Consider the following 19,827-nt stretch of genomic DNA (forward strand, 5'->3'; position numbering starts at 1 on the left):
TGCAAATCACATCCAGTCCCACAAAGCCATGTCCCCTTCTATTTTCAGCTTACAATATCTTCATCACAAATCAGTTCCACCTGAGGACAGGATATGAGGATGGGACATAAGGACGGGATATGAGGATGGGACATAAGGACGGGATATGAGGACAGCATATGAAGACGGGATATGGGGTCGGGATATGAGGTCAGGATATGAGGTCGAGATAGGAGGATGGGATATGAGATCGAGATATGAGGACGGGATATGAGGTCGAGATATGGGGACGGGATATGGGGTCGGGCTATCAGGACGGGATATGAGGTTGGGATATGAGGACGGATATGAGGTCGGGATATGAGGACAGGATATGAGGATGGGATATGAGGACGGGGTATGAGGTAAAGATAGGAGGACGGGATAGGAGGTTGGGATATGAGGACAGGATATGAGGTTGAGATAGGAGGACGGGATATGAGGTCAAGATATAAGGACGGGATAGGAGGTCAGGATATGAGATCGAGATAGGAGGCTGGGATATGAGGTCGAGGACGGGATAGGAGGTCGGGATATGGGGTTGGGATATGACAACAATATATGAGGATGGGATATGAAGTCAAAAGCTTCCTCCTTTGTTGATTTTCCTCTCTAACAAGGATTAGGAAGGAAAAATCGGGCAACACCGGGTACTCAGCTAGTACTTTGATAAATGCAAGTAAATTGTACCTTTATAAGCAAATCAGTAGGACATTCCGATCTGTTGGCTTTGGCAGGACATCAGTTTTTTTGTCATCCTTTATGGCCCAGTGTTCTTTTCCAGTTTCAAGCCCTTTTCCTGGATAATATAGATAGTTTTTTTATCTGTTATTGATTTTCTGTTGCTTATATGTAAGGAAGTAACGTAACCAGAAGGTTTAACAGCAAAACATGGGGTCACCGCCTTCTCCATTTGAAAGCAGATGTGATTTCTAACATACACTGCTCAAAAAAATAAAGGGAACACTTAAACAACACAATGTAACTCCAAGTCAATCACACTTCTGTGAAATCACACTGACCACTCAGGAAGCAACACTGATTGACAATCAATTTCACATGCTGTTGTGCAAATGGAACAGACAACAGGTAGAAATTATAGGCAATTAGCAAGACATCCCAAATAAAGGAGTGGTTCAGCAGGTGGTGACCACAGACCCCTTCTCGGTTCCTATGCTTCATGGCTGATGTTATGGCCACTATTGAATGCTGGCAGTGCTTTCACTCTAGTGGTCTACAACCCACACAAGTGGCTCAGGTAGTGCAGCTCATCCAGGATGGCACATCAATGCGAGCTGTGGCAAGAAGATGTGCTGTGTCTGTCAGCGTAGTGTCCAGAGCATGAAGGCGCTACCAGGAGATGTGGAGAAGGCCTTAGGAGAGCAACAACCCAGCAGCAGGACCGCTACCTCTGCCTTTGTGCAAGGAGGAGCACTGCCATAGCCCTGCAAAATGACCTCCAGCAGGCCACAAATGTGCATGTATCCACTCAAATGGTCAGAAACAGACTCCATGAGGGTGGCATGAGGGCCCAACTTCCAAAGGTGGGGGTTGTGCTTACAGCCCAACACCGTGCAGGACGTTTGGCATTTTCCAGAGAACACCAAGATTGGCAAATTCGCCAATGGTGCCCTGTGCTCTTCACAGAGGAAAGCAGGTTCATACTGAGCACATGAGGCATTTCTTTTGGGGTCCGCACAGCCCTCCATGTGCTTGCCAGAGGTAGCCTGACTGCTAGTAGGTACCAAGATGAGATCCTCAGACTCCTTGTGAGATAATATGCTGGTGCAGTTGGCCCTCGGTTCCTCCTAATGCTAGATAATGTAGACCTCATGTGGCTGGAGTGTGTCGGCAGTTCCTGCAAGAGAAAGGCATTGATGCTGTGGACTGGCCCACCCGTTCCCTAGACCTGAATCTGATTGAGCACATCTGGGACATCATGTCTTGCTCCATCTACCAATGCCACAATGCACCACTGTCCAGGGCACCTTATCAGGAGCATGCCCAGGCACTGCAGGGAGGTCATATGGGCACGTGGAGGCCACACACACTACAGAGCCTCATTTTGACTTGTTTTAAGAACATTACATCAAAGTTGGATCAGCCTGTAGTGTGGTTTTCCACTTTGATTTTGAGTGTGACTCCATATCCAGACCTCCATGGGTTGATAAATGTGACTTCCATTGATCATTTTTGTGTCATCTTGTTGTCAGCACATTCAACTATGTAAAGAAGAAAGTATTTCATACAATTAGTTCATTCATCCAGATCTAGGATGTGTTATCTTAGTGTCCCCTTTATTTTTTGAGCAGCGTATTTGTAATGCACTTCATTTACCAAAAATGTTTTCATACCCCAAAGAAAAAGCTGTAAACTTTTGGCCACAAGGTATCTAGTATCTGTCTCTAGTATCACAGACCCCAAGACGAAACACAGGCAAGACTTAATTACTGCTAACTGCAGAAAAGGTGGAGAAAGCCTGGTGAGTATTTGCAATCTGTGAGCCTGAGGATCCATACTTTCTCTAAAAGGTTAATCAAGGCTTCTCACTCATCTATAATTTCTGGGCAGCTGTCCCTTGTGTAAATACCAGTGTTTCTTCTACTGTATGTAATATTTTTCTGCCCGGACCCTTCAGCCTGTCATCATCATCAGCACTTGGTCAGTGTTAAGTGCTCTGTTGTGCTGCTGCTGTTTCATTTCTGCTCACATAGCGCTTTGAAAACTCAGTGCATCAGTAACTCCTTCTCCCTCCACATGCCATCAACAATAGTGTACTGTAAATCACCCCCCAGCACAGCTCCAGCCTGTTCAGTCCAGTGCACTTTTACCAACACTATGCCATGGCGTAGGAGTAAGGAATAAGTGCTGTGCTGTGTTTGGCCAGGCAAGAGAAAGGAAGTATAGGATGTGTACTAATGTAAACAGCCCAGCTCTGGTCCCACCCCCTGAAAAGGAGAAATATCTGTGCACAATAGAAGGGGCCCAATAACAGCACTGAAAGCCCCAAAATCACTTTGTCACAACTCTGAAGAGTTAATCTAACATACCATGCAAGTTTACAGATTCTTTTGAAACAACAGTTACGCTTTAACCATAACCACCTTTAGCATCGATTGGATTCAAAACATGAAAAGATTATGTCCTAAGCGTCTGGTCTTTAATTTTTTGGTCATCCAGATTTGTGAATGAAATTTTCCACTCTTCACTTCCAATATCCACATTCATCATTAAAGACCCCTTACTCCGCCCCTAGACATCTTATCCCCTAAGGATCCAAAGGATAGAGGATAAGATGTCTGATCGTGGGGGTCCTGCCGTTGGAAACCCCCGCGATCTCACTGCAGCACCCCCTGTCATCTGCTGCATGGAGCGAAGTTCGCTCTGTGTCTGATGACGGGTGATACAGGGGTCGGAGTATCGTTCCATCACGGCCCCGCCCATTGTGCCATCACGGCCCGCCCCCTCAATACAAGTCTATGGGAGTGGGTGTGACAGCCGCCACACCCCCTCACATAGAATTGTATTGAGGGGGCGGGCCGTGACATCACAAGGATACGAGAACGCGCCGTCACGATACTCCGCCCCCTGTATTGCCCGTCATCAGACATGGAGCGAAGTGTGTTGCTGTAGTTAGGCCACAAAGTGCAATCCCGGCAGTTATGCCCATGTTTATATACCACCATCTTATTCTACAGCACTGAACATAAATTGTCATTCATACCACTCTCTTTTCCAACAAGGCTCTCAATCTAGTTTTCCAAATTCATAGGCACTAGATACAAATTTCTAGGAAGCTGATAAATCATATTACAGTGGGGGAAAAAAGTGTTTAGTCAGCCACCAATTGTGCAAGTTCTCCCACTTAAAAAGATGAGAGAGGAATGTCATTTTCATCATAGGTATAACTAAACTATGAGAGACCTAATGAGAAAAAAAAATCCATAAATTCACATTGTCTGATTTAAAAAAAAATGTATTTGCAAATTATTGGTCAATAACAAAAGTTAATCTCAATACTTTGTTATATACCCTTTGTTGGCAATAACAGAGGTCAAATGTTTTCTGTAAGTCTTTACAAGGTTTTCACACACTGTTGCTGGTATTTTGGCCCATTCCTCCATGCAGATCTCCTCCAGAGCAGTGATGTTTTGGGGCTGTCGCTGGGCACATGGACTTTCAACTCCCTCCAAAGGTTTTCTATGGGGTTGAGATCTGGAGACTGGCTAGGCCACTCCAGGACCTTGAAATGCTTCTTATGAAGCCTTTCCTTCATTGCCCGGGCGGTGTGTTTGGGATCATTGTCATGCTGAAAGACCCAACCACGTTTCATCTTCAATGCCCTTGCTGATGGAAGGAGGTTTTCACTCAAAATCTCACGATACATGGCCCCATTCATTCTTTCCTTTACATGGATCAGTCATCCTAGTCCCTTTGCTGAAAAACAGCCCCAAAGCATGATGTTTCCACCCCCATGCTTCACAGTAGGTATGGTGTTCTTTGGATGCAACTCAGCATTCTTTCTCCTCCAAACATGACGAGTTGAGTTTTTACTAAAAAGTTCTACTTTGGTTTCATCTGACCATATGCAATTCTCCCAATACTGGCTTAAGCAGGGGGACACGTCTGGCACTGCATGATTTCAATCCCTGGCGGCCTAGTGTGTTACTGATGGTAGCCTTTGTTACTTTGGCCCAGCTCTCTGCAGGTTATTCACTAGGTCCCCCCATGTGGTTCTGGGATTTTTGCTCACCGTTCTTGTGATCATTTTGACACCACGGGGTGAGATCTTGCATAGAGCCCCAGATCGAGGGAGATGATCAGTGGTCTTGTATGTCTTCCATTTTCTAATAATTGCTCCCACAGTTGATTTCTTCACACCAAGCTGCTTGCCTATTGCAGATTCAGTCTTCACAGCCTGGTGCAGGTCTACAATTTTGTTTCTGGTGTCCTTTAACAGTTCTTGGGTCTTGGCCATAGTGGAGTTTGGAATGTGACTATTTGAGGTTGTGGACAGGTGTCTTTTATACTGATAACAAGTTCAAACAGGTGCCATTAATACAAGTAACAAGTGGAGGAGAGAGGAGACTCTTAAAGAAGTTACAGGTCTGTGCGAGCCAGAAATCTTGCTTGTTTGTAGGTGACCAAATATTTCCCACCCTAATTTGCAAATAAATTCTTTAAAAATCAGACAATGTGATTTTATGGATTTTTTTTCTCATTATGTCTCTCATAGTTTAGTTATACCTATGATGAAAATTACAGGCCTCTCATCTTTTTAAGTGGGAGAACTTGCACAATTGGTGGCTGACTAAATACTGTTATCCCCCACTGTATTCAGAATGCTTATTTAGAGCTCTTGTCTCCTACTTGGGTCACAAATGAGACTACAATAAGGCAGCATATCCAGATAGGGATTGTAGTGCATGAGTAAGTGGCATTCTGCTGCTTACCTGTAACTTCTTGACACTCAGTGGAAGTTTGGAGGAAGAAAGTGCATTAACTTTGAGTTGCACTTGTAGGTGCAGGGGGTACACCTAACACATACCTGTAGCATCAACATGGTACCTATACATACTGAATAATATTAAGAATGTTATCCATGCTGATAAAGGAAGAAAATGCCAAAATTGTGATTTTTTTTTCTAGTTCAGATTTCTATGACCCACATGGCATGAAGACCCTTATGACAATTACCTCTGATCATGACGGCATTATAGGAATGCTAAGCTTTGCTATAATGCTAATCTTGGTAGAAGACTTTTCACATTATTGTGCAAAAAACAAGGTGTTTTCCTTCCTGCTATCAGCTATTAAACCTTTAAAGATGTGATCTCTGTACTGGGCAGGTTACTGATTAAGAAAATGTTTTTCTGGCCTATGTGCCCATCACACACCCCTGCTCTGCCTCCCTTACAAAGAGAAACCTCTGTCAACCTATTGAGCGGGCCAACTGTTTATTGGAGCAAACACGCAAGCCTCTTATTTCATTGGTTGTATAAGGCGAGCCTCTGCCGACAGAAGCTGAGTCAGTTGTCAGTTCACTGGCCTCTATGGACTCTGTGCTCAAAAATACGCTGTATAGACCATAGTGAGCTACGTACATACTGTATATTCCAATGTGCATTTATTCCGTAGTATATTAAAGGACTGATGCCTCAGGGAAAGAATAGGGACTAATGCACTTTACCCTGCCAGACAATTATAAGTACATCATATGGACCCCATAAAGAAAAAGATCACAATACTGATTACATAAATGCTAAGTCCGTCTGTAAACAGGATTGGGATGTCAATTGGGGCTGTACACTAGCACTTGTGTACCTTTACTTTAACCTAATCTTATTCCCATGATATTCCTTGTCCCTGTGAGTAAAGGCTATCTTTAAGCCTTAAATGTGTCAGCCTTGTGCTGTGTATGGAGTTTAAAGAAATTTCTTTACAAACAGCCCTCTTTTATTTGTAACAAATCACTGGAAGAATCTGCCTTGTTACTTATCATTGAGCATGAGTTATATCTTCTGACTATTCTAGTAAATACTTCAATTCTACATTATATCATTCTGGAACATCTTTTAGAACTCTTAGAAGTCTACATTGTGCTATTCCTCTGTTATTTCTCCTAGAAAATCATGAGTAATGTGACAGCAGATATGAACATGCAATGTCCACAGGTTCGGGACCCATTTAACTATAAGGTTATCTTAATGATCCAAATACTACCTACAGTGGGGTGGGGGGCTGCAAATACTACCTACAGTGGGGTGGGAAGCTGCAAATACTACCTACAGTGGGGTGGGAAGCTGCAAATACTACCTACAGTGGGGTGGGAAGCTGCAAATACTACCTACAGTGGGGTGGGGGGCTGCAAATACTACCTACAGTGGGGTGGGGGGCTGCAAATACTACCTACAGTGGGGTGGGAAGCTGCAAATATTACCTACAGGGGTTCTGCAAATACTACCCTCAGAGGGTGCTGCTAATACTACCTACAGTGGGGGCTGCTAATGCTACCTAATGGGTGTCTGCTTATACTACCTACAAAGAGATCTGTTAATACTATCTACCAATGGGTCTGCTAATACTACTTACAGGGGGGGGCTGCTAATACTGCTTAATGGGCGTCTGCTAATACTATCTACAAAAGAGGCTGCAAATACTACCTATGGGGGGTGGGGTTGTGTGAGGACTAAATACAGGACGGTGCTGCAAATACTACCTAATGGGGGTCTGCCTCACTATCTACAAAATGGTCTGCTAATATTACCTACCAGGGGGGAGCTGATAACACTACCTACAGGGGGAGGGGAAGCTGCTAATTTTACCTAATGGGGGTCTGCTAATACTACCTACAAAGGCATCTGCTAGTACTATTATAGGGTGTTGCTACTACATACAAGGGGTTACTATCTACTACTTACAAGGGGGCTGCTACTGACAACAGGGGGCTACTATCTACAGGGGGACCTATCTAGGGGACAACTATTTACCACTTATTGGTGGCAACTATCTGCATGAGGACCTACCAACCTATAGTTTGCACTTATCTACTCAGGACACCTGCATAATGCGTGAAACTATGTGAAGGGACTTGTCTTCACGTACCTACTAGAGCAACCTAACTACTTAATGGGGGGGGGGGGCTGCCTGCTCTTCCCCAACCCACTTATCTACCCACTCTATTAGTGGGACACCAAGAGGGGCATTATTGCTGTTTGGGGCACTAAAGGTACTGGAAAAGAGCGGAGCCTAAAATGTTTGTCTGGCAGGTTCTGTGGAGACGAGTTGTGGCTGGATGAAATTGTCATGACGGTCTGGGCTGGATAGAGAAGAAAAAGGAAAGTGAACGACTAAAATTAGAGAATACGTAATCTGTGAGTTGTTGTTTTGCAACAGCTGGAGTCTCCCTGGTTGGGAAACACTGGCCTATGCACACTATGAAAATTCAGCAAGGAATATTGGAGGTCATTCTGCACTGAATTTGTCATGGAAAGTAACCCCTGCAATTCAAAATTCCATAAAAAATTGGCTTTTCCATGCAGAATTGTGCCGAAAGAATGAGTATGTCTGTAGTGTACAATCCATAGGGTGCATGGGCCCATACTTAGAGTATGATATTTTTCTAACTATTTTTGAGTATCTATCTAAAAATAGTTCCAATACTGGATGTTTTGGTGTTGTACACAGGTGATTTACAAAAAAGATAAAGACATCCAATATGCCATCTTCAAAATAGCCTAGTAAATAGCAAAATCAAAGTAAGTAACCTACAAAAATACCAAATATTATTGTTATTCTTTAAAAAGGCTGCATTCACACCACGATCTGACCTTCTGATGCACAGATACGATTTTGGAAGCTCAAATCGCCTGAAATCGTACCTGTGCATGGATAGGTATGGGCAGATACAAAGTCATTAACTATTATGGGGCTGCGGACCAGATCGTAGTCAGCTAGTGACTACGATCTGGTCATTTTCTTAGGAGATCCGATTTTTGACTCGGACTGAAAATCGGTACAGACCACAATTTTCAGTCCGAGTCAAAAATCGGATCCCCTGAGGAAATGACCAGATTGTAGTCACTAGCCTACTACGATTGGGTCCGCAGCACCATAATAGTTAATGGCTCCATATCTGTCCGTACCTATCCATGCACAGATAAGATTTCAGGCGATTTGAGCTTCCAAAATCGTATCTGTGCATCGGAAGGTCAGATGGTGGTGTGAATGCAGCCTTATAGCAAATTATATTATTCATTTATCATTCATGGCAGATTTGTTGTAAATCAAGTGGTGTTTGTACATGCCATACAACATAGACAGCTACTTTCTGCAACAAATGTATAAAAACCTTGATATAATGTCGATAGACCTCCAATTAACAAATGTTCTTTGCTTTCCTTAGATTATATAATCCTTGTTCTTCTGAGAATTGCTTCTGTCTGGAGGGAGGAGTCTGGGTTCGGGGGGTGTGTCCTCTGGACCTCTCACAGGTATTACCACCTCCTCCTAAGCATCTCACCTAGATATGACATCACATCTGGCTTACAGTATATAAGGAGCTCTGATGAAGGGATCAGTACAGGGGGAAATCTCTTAGTAAGATCAAGTAAGACCAAGAGAAGAAGACATCTATCCAGTGTGACCTGTACGTATGAACACTACTTTACCTTAAGATACTATATGCTACATTTTTTCTCCCACTTGTAAATCATTACCTCTTGTAAACCAGGCTAGTAGAAATGTAGATTTCATATTGATCAGCTGTAAGTGAATGAGGTAGTGTTCCTGGTATTGCATTATTTCTTATTATAATTCCCATTATGACAGTGATTTAACACTAAGAATGATCTAAAGACTCTTATCCCTCTCTTGTAATGTTTAAAATATTTCTACTTTTATTCATGCACAGCTTCAAATTCATCTTATCAAAATGGTTGGACTGAGACCCTCTGACATCCCCCCAACCCCAGCTGTAAAGTTCTTTGGTGCTGGCACTGCGGCATGCATAGCTGACCTCTTCACATTCCCCTTGGACACTGCAAAAGTCAGACTACAGGTAGGTGCCTGCTTTGGGTTTTGGGCTATGCATAAACACAAAGGGGAGAATTTATCAAGCTTCTCACACAGCTTTTTGGTGTAAATTTGTTGCAGATTTTGCAAGAAGTGTGCAACTTTTTGCTCAAGTGAATTTGCCTAAACTGTCTTAGGTACACTCTTTTGCTTTTCAACTTAGCAGGGGTAAGACATTAATGAAGTGCACCTTCATTAGTGTCGCATAGCCCTCGATTACACCACAAATATACACCAGCCCAGACCTGGCTTACAAAACTGCCTGTAGAAAGTCACACGGGGAAAGAGTCGCAGAAAAGTCAAAGTGGTCCACTGGAGTGAAATTTCCTAAAAATGGGTACTAGCCCCATATTTATCAGAGGCCTTTCACCATTTAATACATGTGGTGCATGTACACTCCATGAACACCATCAAAGCCTGCATATAAAATTGACTTTAATTAATCTCCCCCATAGAGATGAATTGAGCGAATAAAAAATACTACATAGATACTATAAATGTATGACCAGCAGCCATGCATGAAATCATCACGGTCTTCCAGAAGATGTGTATTGCACTCAATAAAAATGCAAAAAGACATAAAGGGTAAACTTTTGATATATTTTAGATTAATGAATGTTGAATAACTTTCCAATAGCATGTTAATGAAAAATATGATTCTTTCTATTGTATTTTTCCGATCAGTCCTGTCAGCAAGCATTTCTGACTCATGCTGGAGTCCTAAACACTCAGAGCTGCCAGCCTGCTTTGTTCAAAGCCAAACAGGCTGTGAACAAAGCAGGCTGGCAGCTCTGAGCGTTCTCCTTTGTGAAGAAAGCAGACTGGCAGCTCGTAGTGTTTAGGACTCCAGCATGAGTCTGAAATGCTTGCTGCCAGGACTGGTAGGGAGACCCCTAGTGGTCATTTCTTCAAAGTGGAAAATTAAATAGAAAGAAGCATATTTTTTAATAACATGCAATTGTAAAGTTATTCTGCATACATTAATCTATAATATATCAAAAGTTTTTTGATGAGAGGTACCCTTTAATGTACACAGGCCATTGTAAAATTGAGGTGTTTTACGCATATATTCCATTGAGCATATTGCTCCTCAGTTTTCAATCATTGGGATATGCCATGATTTTTGCTACTACTTCACCAATCCCAGTATTACCAACAGTACAAGGGGCCCCACACATCCCATATACAATAACATGCTAAAAAAAAAAATGCTCCCCGGAAATGCCTACTAGAGCTTTACTTATGGGCTATTATAAGCCCTATTAGAGAATTTATAAAATTTGTTATTTTAATTTCAGATACAAGGAGAGTCAACAGTGTCAGGGGCAGTCACTGGAATCCGATACAAAGGAGTTCTTGGCACTATGCGGACAATTGTGAAGACTGAAGGACCAAGGAGCCTCTACAACGGATTAGTGGCCGGATTGCAAAGGCAAATGAGTTTTGCTTCTATTAGAATTGGGCTGTATGATACAGTCAAACTCTTCTACACCAATGGGAAAGAGAGTAAGTATGTATGAATTATGTTAATATGGGCACTATATTTAAAATACAAAACTTTTACTTAGTACAGTGATCCCTCAACTTACAATGGCCTCAACATACAATAGTTTCAACATACAATGATCTTTTCTGGACCATTGTAACTTGAAACCAGACTCAACATACGATGCTATGGACAGTCCAGATCTGTGATATCTGTCACAACTGGAGGAACTGACCAATCAGAATGGGCATTTTACTGGTAAATCACCTGTATTACTGAAGTGCATGCACTGACTGGTGTCTGGTAGCGCCCCCTACAGTACAGGGAGGAACTACAAGTTCTGTACTACTCCTTACCTGTGCCAGGGTTAGCTGCTCCTTTGGACACCAAGTAAGGGCGGCTCCATTTGGGACACTGTATAGGACCCTGAAGAAGCTCCTTTCCTCTACATAAACCATTGTTTCCCAACCAGGGTGTCTCCAGCTGTTGCAAAACTACAACTCCCAGCATGCCCGGACAGCCAACGGCTGTCCGGGCATGCTGGGAGTTCTAATTTTGCAATAGCTGGAGGCACCCTGGTTGGGAAACACTGACTTAGACAGTGATTTACAGCAGCTCTTTCTTACTTTTCTGTGTATGGAAAAGTTTTATCACTATTAGTTATCTACTTAATTTCTTTAATGCTCACTTTTTCCTTTTTTTCGGATGCCATTTTGGGGCTTCAGATCCAATTCCCAGGTTTCCATAGAGTTATGGTCTCAACATACAATGGTTTCAACATACAATGGTCGTACTGGAACCAATTAATATTGTAACTTGAGGGACTACTGTACTGTATATAAAGAAGCAAAGACATGTGGGTACATGTTAGTGATCGTTGTATATTCTTCTTATAGAAGCCGGGATTGTAAGCAGAATACTTGCTGGATGTACGACAGGAGCATTGGCTGTCACAATAGCCCAGCCAACTGATGTGGTAAAAGTCCGATTCCAAGCTCAGGTCAATCTTCTTGGGGTGAAGAAGAGATACAGCGGTACAATGGATGCTTACAAAACCATTGCAAGACAAGAAGGAATGAAAGGCCTATGGAAAGGTGCATAATAGAATAGCAATGTATACAGTGTGTGCAGCTATAGTTTACTTATTGGTACATTCATTTTTACTGTACAGATAGGGTCACAAGGGCTGTCTTTTTCTGCGTATTTTGCTGTGTATGGGTAACAAAATCAGCTGCAGAAAATAGCAGCAAAACACGGTATGCGTGACCCTACCTTAAAGGGGTACTCCACCCCTAGACATCTTATCCCCTATCCAAAGGATGGGGGATAAGATGTCTGATCGTGGGGGTCCCGCCGCTGGGGACCCCCGCAATATAGCATGCGGCACCCACCTGTTTCTGCTCCGGAAGCACTGGAGGGTCTGGGTCCCAACCACGGGAACGGAAGATCGTGATGTCAAGCCCGCCCCCTCAATGCAAGTCCATGGGAGGGGGCGTGACGGCCGTCACGCCCCCTCCCATAGACTTGCATTGAGGGGGCGGGCATGAAGTCACACGGGGTGGAGTCGTGACGTCACGATCTTCCGTTCCCGTGGTCGGAACCCAGACCCTCCAGCGCTTCCGGAGCAGAAACAGGTGGGTGCCGCATGCAGGGGTCCCCAGTGGCGGGATCCCCGCGATCAGACATCTTATCCCCCATCGTTTGGATAGGGGATAAGATGTCTAGGGATGGAGTACCCCTTTAAAGAGAATAAATCTAGATGTCATTGCAGGATATCATGTAAATTACTGGTTATTGATAATCATGACAACTATGAAAGCTTTAGGTATATAGCGGTGGTCATGAGGTTATGAATATTATGTCATGTTTGCAACAGCTTGAAATTCTGAAGTATAGTAATAAATAGGGATTTCAATTCCTACAGTATTATTATTACATTAGTATAGTTTTCCAAACATACCATTAATGAAGTAAATCATAAAAATTTTATACTGTATATTTGTTTTTTAAACAGGAACATTTCCAAATGTGACGAGAAATGCAATTGTCAACTGCACTGAACTGGTGACCTATGACCTAATAAAGGAAGCCCTGCTGCAGTACAAACTAATGACAGGTAACTACCGTTTCACAAAAGGCTTGCTATTACCATTGTCTGATGGGTTTTTGTTGCTCGCGAATATTCGCAATTCGAATATTATTCGCAAATATCGCATATTCGCGAATTCGCGAATTTCGCGAATATAGCGCTATATATTCGTAATTACGAATATTCGTTTTTTTGTTGTTGTTTTTTTTCTTCACAGTACACATCACAGTGATCACCCCTCTCTGCTTCCAGCTTGTGTGGTGTAAGAAGGCTGTAATACTACTGTGTGAGACTGGCGTGCGAAAATTCACATATGCGAAAATTAGCATATGCGAATTTTCGCGTATGCTAATTTTGTAAATGCTAATTTCCATATATGAATTTTCGCATACGCGAATTTTCGCATATGCAAAAATAAAACGAGAATATAACGAATATACGAATAATCGCGAATATATGACGAATATTCGTCCATATATTCGCGAATATTCGCGAATTCGAATATGGCCTATGCCGCTCAACACTAATGGGTTACAGTAATAACTTGATGTTAAGCAGTCTGCACCCAATTAAGTGGCTGACAATTCTGAAATAGTATCAAATATTTATTGTTGAAACATGAGACACTAATAAGTAAAACTATTATTTTTCCTGGTACTTACATTGTCGTTCCATATAAAGACTCTATTGTCATCACATCAAGTAGATTCCCAATGAATAATAATAAGACTCAAGTTTTTGGACTTTAATTCTGCCATTAATATTTACATTTTGCAGATAAAAAAGTTACTTTTTTTAATCGTACTATCTTGTATGCACACATGAGGTTAGTGTCCTATAATAGTCATGACCGGCTGGCCAAAGTAAGTCAAATGACGCATGTTCTTACATCATATGTAGACTACACAGTGTAGGGAAGAAACAGGATGGTAAATGCATTGTACAGTAAGCACTAAATGTACAGTGATCCCTCAACTTACAATGGCCTCAACATACAATAGTTTCAACATACAGTTGTCTTTTTTGGACCATTGTAAGTTGAAACCAGACTCAACATACAATGCTATGGACAGTCCAGATCTGTGAAACGTGTCAATGAAATGACCAATCAGAATGGGCATTCACTGGTAAAACTCCTGTATTACTGAAGCGTATGCACTGACTGGTGTCTGGTAGCGCCCCCTACAGTACAGGGAGGTATTACATGTTCTGTACACTTTACCTGTACCAGGGTTACCTGCTCCTTTGGACACCAGGTGAGGGCGGCTCCATGTTACTTTTTTAGGACACTGTGTACTGTACAGGACCCCGAAGAAGCTCCTGTCCTCTACATAGACCAGTGCTTCCAAAAGCAGGGTGCCCCCAGGTGTTGAAAAACTACAACTCCCAGCATGCCCGGACAGCCAAAGGCTGTCCGGGAATGCTGGGAGTTGTAGTTTTGTAACAGCTGGAGGCTCCCTGCTTGGTAAACACTGACAGAGACAGTGATTTACAGCTCCCAGCAGATCTTTATTACTTTTATATGTAAGGCTTTGCTTTAGCTATATCAGTTATCTACTTATTTTTTTTTAATTCTTACTTTTTCCTATTTTTGGATGACATTTTGGTGCCTTTAGAACCAATTCCCAGGTTTCCATAGAGTTCTGGTCTCAACATACAATGGTTTCAACATACAATGGTCGTCCCAGAACCAATTAATATTGTAACTTGAGGGACCACTGTACGTGATAACTGGACTATTATATTTTGATGTTTTTTAGATAACCTCCCGTGCCATTTTGTATCGGCCTTTGGAGCTGGCTTTTGTACTACTGTTATTGCCTCCCCAGTGGATGTGGTAAAGACAAGATACATGAACTCCCCTCCTGGACAGTACACGTCAGCTATTAACTGTGCATGGACCATGCTCACCAAGGAGGGACCTACTGCATTTTATAAAGGGTAATTGTCATTGCTTTATATAAGAGAAACTTCTCCATTACAGACATAACAGGTAAAGCTAATGCAAGATGTTTCTGAATCTTACGCTACATGTTTATCATTTGTTTCGGTGCAGGTTTGTACCTTCATTCTTGAGGTTGGGATCCTGGAATGTTGTCATGTTTGTGTCTTACGAACAACTGAAGAGAGCAATGATGATGTCCAGACAAGGGGTTGAATACGCAGTGTGAGATTCCAAAGTCCCGAATGTACCCCAAGACTCACAAAATGAAAAAATACTATATAAGACTGTGTTGCATGACTATTCCTAATACATTATTCATGTATATACTGAGGGAGTGGTAGAAGATACTTGTAATCGGCAAACACAGCAACTTGGTGAAGGCAGAGCTCGCCCTTAAAATGGGACCTATAGTCTGTGAACAGTGTATTGGTATATGATACATACCTTGTACATGCAGGTCTTGAAACCACTGTTGCTATGACTGTGTATAGGAGTTGGGAGAGTAGGTTAACATATTGTCCTAGATGTTATATTGTTTTCTCAATTGTAGAAGCTGGTTCTTCTATTTAAAATAGTAGTGAAAAATAGTTTCAACAACACTGCGTTCCCAATATTAGTATATCTTTTGTAATAAGAGCTGTCTGGTTGAGTTCTCTGTAGGAGCCCCATGAGCAGAACATGAGCCCCATGAGTCTTGAGCTGGCCATATACATCAGATTATTGTTGGCTGAAAATCTCATGTCAATGAAGCTCTCCTGACTCCCCCTTGACAGATGATGTTGGGGCAGAGAAGGGTTGGGCAGTTAGATTTCCACATGCTTGACCATTTTGTTCCCAGGGGACATAAGGTGCCACCATACAGTGTCTGGCATTGGCCACTGAAAATGCATAAAGCTCTGTCGAGCCAAGCGTGCAGGTCTATATGTCTATAGGGTGGTTGGAAGAGACAGCTATTAGTCAAGCACAATCTAAATTGTATGGCCAACATTAGATGCACCTTAATATGCATAAAATCTACAGGAAACTAGATCTATTTCATGGTTTTGTAGAATGTAAAAACTAGGCTGGAAGACAAGCCAGAAAAAGTCTGAGCTTTTTGTTTGTATGTTTATATTTATTTCAAATTGGAAACATGCTAAATAAAATGGCTTTATTATATGTGTGATGTTTGTGAAATATTCTTAACAGAATCTAAGAACATAGAATACTAGGGTAGGAAGGCTACACAGAGACTGGAACAGCAGAACATAGAGTAGCTACACAGAGACTGGAACAGCAGAACATAGAGTAGCTACACAGAGACTGGAACAGCAGAACATAGAGTAGCTACACAGAGACTGGAACAGCAGAACATAGAGTAGATACACAGAGACTGGAACAGCAGAACCTAGAGTAGATACACAGAGACTGGAACCGCAGAACATAGAGTAGATACACAGAGACTGGAACAGCAGAACATACAGTAGATACACAGAGCCTGGAACAGCAGAACATAGAGTAGCTACACAGAGACTGGAACAGCAGAACATAGAGTAGATACACAGAGACAGGAACAGCAGAACATAGAGTAGCTACACAGAGACTGGAACAGCAGAACATAGAGTAGCTACACAGAGACTGGAACAGCAGAACATAGAGTAGATACACAGAGACTGGAACAGCAGAACATAGAGTAGATACACAGAGACTGGAACAGCAGAACATAGAGTAGATACACAGAGACTGGAACAGCAGAACATAGAGTAGATACACAGAGACTGGAACAGCAGAACATAATGTAGCTACACAGAGACTGGAACAGCAGAACCTAGAGTAGCTACACAGAGACTGGAACAGCAGAACATAGAGTAGCTACACAGAGACTGGAACAGCAGAACATAGAGTAGCTACACAGAGACTGGAACAGCAGAACATAGAGTAGCTACACAGAGACTGGAACAGCAGAACATAGAGTAGCTACACAGAGACTGGAACAGCAGAACATAGAGTAGCTTACACAGAGACTGGAACAGCAGAACATAGAGTAGCTACACAAACAGCAGAACATAGAGTAGCTACACAGAGACTGGAACAGCAGAACATAGAGTAGCTACACAGAGACTGGAACAGCAGAACATAGAGTAGCTACACAGAGACTGGAACAGCAGAACATAGAGTAGCTACACAGAGACTGGAACAGCAGAACATAGAGTAGCTACACAGAGACTGGAACAGCAGAACATAGAGTAGCTACACAGAGACTGGAACAGCAGAACATAGAGTAGCTACACAGAGACTGGAACAGCAGAACATAGAGTAGCTTACACAGAGACTGGAACAGCAGAACCTAGAGTAGCTACACAGAGACTGGAACAGCAGAACCTAGAGTAGCTACACAGAGACTGGAACAGCAGAACATAGAGTAGCTACACAGAGACTGGAACAGCAGAACATAGAGTAGCTACACAAACAGCAGAACATAGAGTAGCTACACAGAGACTGGAACAGCAGAACATAGAGTAGCTACACAGAGACTGGAACAGCAGAACATAGAGTAGATACACAGAGACTGGAACAGCAGAACATAGAGTAGCTACAATTCTGTATTACATATGAAGCCACCTTACACGCCATATTTTCTAGTGGAAATAACATTACAGTGGTCCCTCAAGTTACAATATTAATTGGTTCCAGGACGACCATTGTATGTTGAAACCATTGTATGTTGAGACCATTACTCTATGGAAACCTGGTAATTGGTTCTGAAGCCACCAAAATGTCATCCAAAATAGGAAAAAGTGAGAATTAAATAAAAATAAGTAGATAACTAATATAGATAAAGTAAATCCTTACATATAAAAGTAAGAAAGATCTGCTGGGAGCTGTAAATCACTGTCTATGTCAGTGTTTACCAAGCAGGGAGCCTCCAGCTGTTGCAAAACTACAACTACCAGCATGCCCGGACAGCCAAAGGCTGTCCGGGCATGCTGGGAGTTGTAGTTTTGCAACAGCTGGGGGCACCCTGCTTGGGAAGCACTGGTCTATGTAGAGGACAGGAGCTTCTTCAGGGTCCTATACAGTACACACAGTGTCCTAAAAAAGTAACATGGAGCCGCCCTCACCTGGTGTCCAAAAGAGCAGCTAATCCTGGTACAGGTAAAGAGTACAGAACATGTAATACCTCCCTGTACTGTGGGGGGGCGCTACCAGACACCAGGTAGTGCATACGCTTCAGTAATACAGGAGTTTTACCAGTAAATTGCCCGTTCTGATTGGTCGGTTCTTCCAGCCATTGACACGTTTTGCAGATCTGGACTGTCCATAGCATTGTATGTTGAGTCTGGTTTCAACTTACAATGGTCCAGAAAAGACCATTGTATGTTGAAACTATTGTATGTTGAGGCCATTGTAAGTTGAGGGATCACTGTACTGGGAAGGAATTTTCAGCAGATCTAATATCTACTTCAATTTGGCCCTGTGCATAAGGCCCTATGGTTATTGAAATCATGAAAATTTCCTATATAAATTATTTACCACTTTTTACTATCTCATCTTTGACATTACATTTTTGTATGCATAACGTTAGTTGCAGAATTTCTTCAATTTGACTTCCCTATATACTGACTAAAAAAAATAAAAAATTGTAAACTTACAACTAATTTGTATAAACTAATGAACATTCATATACTGGTAATACTACCCACACTAACCTACAGTATATAGTAGTTTTGTAACTTTTTTTCTTTTGGAACTTGAATTGACCCCACCTATCTCTCCCTATTGAGGACAACATACACATCTTACCCCCAATGTTCTCAATGTTCTCATATTCTGTTAACCACTAATGCCCCTTGATGAAATAATTGATATAAGTGACCATTGTATAGGGAATGTAGGGGAGTCTATGCTTTCGGGTGTATCCTTTTGGATTGTGATTACGGTAGCTATATTTGTTGGTCTCTTCATAATGAAGGGGAAGGATGGTGGGGTCACTTCTTGGAGGGCAGAGGCTCTGCCTGGAGGGCCAGGAATGAGGTGAGAGAAGGTGGGTCAGATCCACTAACCACCATGCCGGCCTTTATATAGCTCCTCTAAGAGCCCACCAACATACAGAAGGGAAGTGACACCATACCAACCAGAAGACTTTTAAGCTCCCTGCCTACCCAGGGGACAGGCATCTTCCAAATGTGTCAAATCAAAATGAAGAAAGGATTTGGAGGGGTAAGATACACAGTTAATAAGATGTATGTTAGTGTTACGAGAAATGTTCTTACTAGTGTCTTGAAAGATTCACTTTTATGAAGCAGAATTCATTATTTACTTAGGAAAATAATCCAATATCACATTATCTGTAGTGAAAAGTACTATTCAGGTGAACATGGTGATACACAAGATAGCGATCAATTACACTGGTGCTTGAACATTTGTGAAACCTTTAGAAGGCTACATCTGTCTTTCACACCATTCCAAAAATATAATCTGTTTTTCATGTCCTAAAAGTAGATAAAGAGAACCCAATCATATTTATAAATGAGACAAAGATAACAGACTAGATCAATTATTTATTGAGGAAAATAATCCAATATCACATATCTGTGAGTGGCAAAAGCTGCTTTGAGTATTTGGTATGAACCCTGTGCAGCGAATGTGAATATTTCCAGTATTATTGATCAGTCCTGCACATCACTTTGGAGGAAATGTATCCCATTTAAGTTCAGGACTTTGATCATTTGCTGA

At 42.1% G+C, this 19,827-nt stretch overlaps 1 protein-coding gene across 2 annotated transcripts; it reads left to right on the forward strand.

The window, feature by feature from the left end:
- The first annotated feature begins 6,066 nt into the window (after positions 1-6,066).
- UCP1 (uncoupling protein 1) lies at positions 6,067-16,251 on the forward strand. 2 transcript variants are annotated; one of them, XM_056551745.1, is made up of 8 exons: positions 6,067-6,109; positions 8,924-9,166; positions 9,431-9,577; positions 10,890-11,097; positions 11,974-12,171; positions 13,092-13,193; positions 14,927-15,107; positions 15,223-16,251. In XM_056551745.1, exons 3-8 carry the CDS (start codon positions 9,452-9,454, stop codon positions 15,335-15,337), a joined length of 930 nt encoding a protein of 309 aa, XP_056407720.1. In that variant the 5' UTR covers positions 6,067-6,109; positions 8,924-9,166; positions 9,431-9,451; the 3' UTR covers positions 15,338-16,251. The 2 variants fall into 2 exon arrangements, with proteins under 2 accessions (XP_056407720.1, XP_056407721.1); XM_056551746.1 differs by lacking the exon at positions 6,067-6,109 and having other exon boundaries at positions 8,729-9,166.
- Positions 16,252-19,827: the final 3,576 nt, after the last annotated feature.

Source organism: Hyla sarda, chromosome 1, assembly GCF_029499605.1.
Source record: "Hyla sarda isolate aHylSar1 chromosome 1, aHylSar1.hap1, whole genome shotgun sequence".
NCBI lineage: Eukaryota > Metazoa > Chordata > Amphibia > Anura > Hylidae > Hyla > Hyla sarda.

What these genes read in the sequence shown, in the direction of transcription:
- UCP1 (XM_056551745.1), top strand. Translation starts at nt 9,452, where the DNA reads ATGGTTGGACTGAGACCCTCTGACATCCCCCCAACCCCAGCTGTAAAG. An exon ending in GCAGTACAAACTAATGACAG is followed by an intron (nt 13,194 to 14,926) that starts GTAACTACCGTT and finishes GATGTTTTTTAG; the next exon opens with ATAACCTCCCGTGCCATTTT. An exon ending in CCTACTGCATTTTATAAAGG is followed by an intron (nt 15,108 to 15,222) that starts GTAATTGTCATT and finishes GTTTCGGTGCAG; the next exon opens with GTTTGTACCTTCATTCTTGA.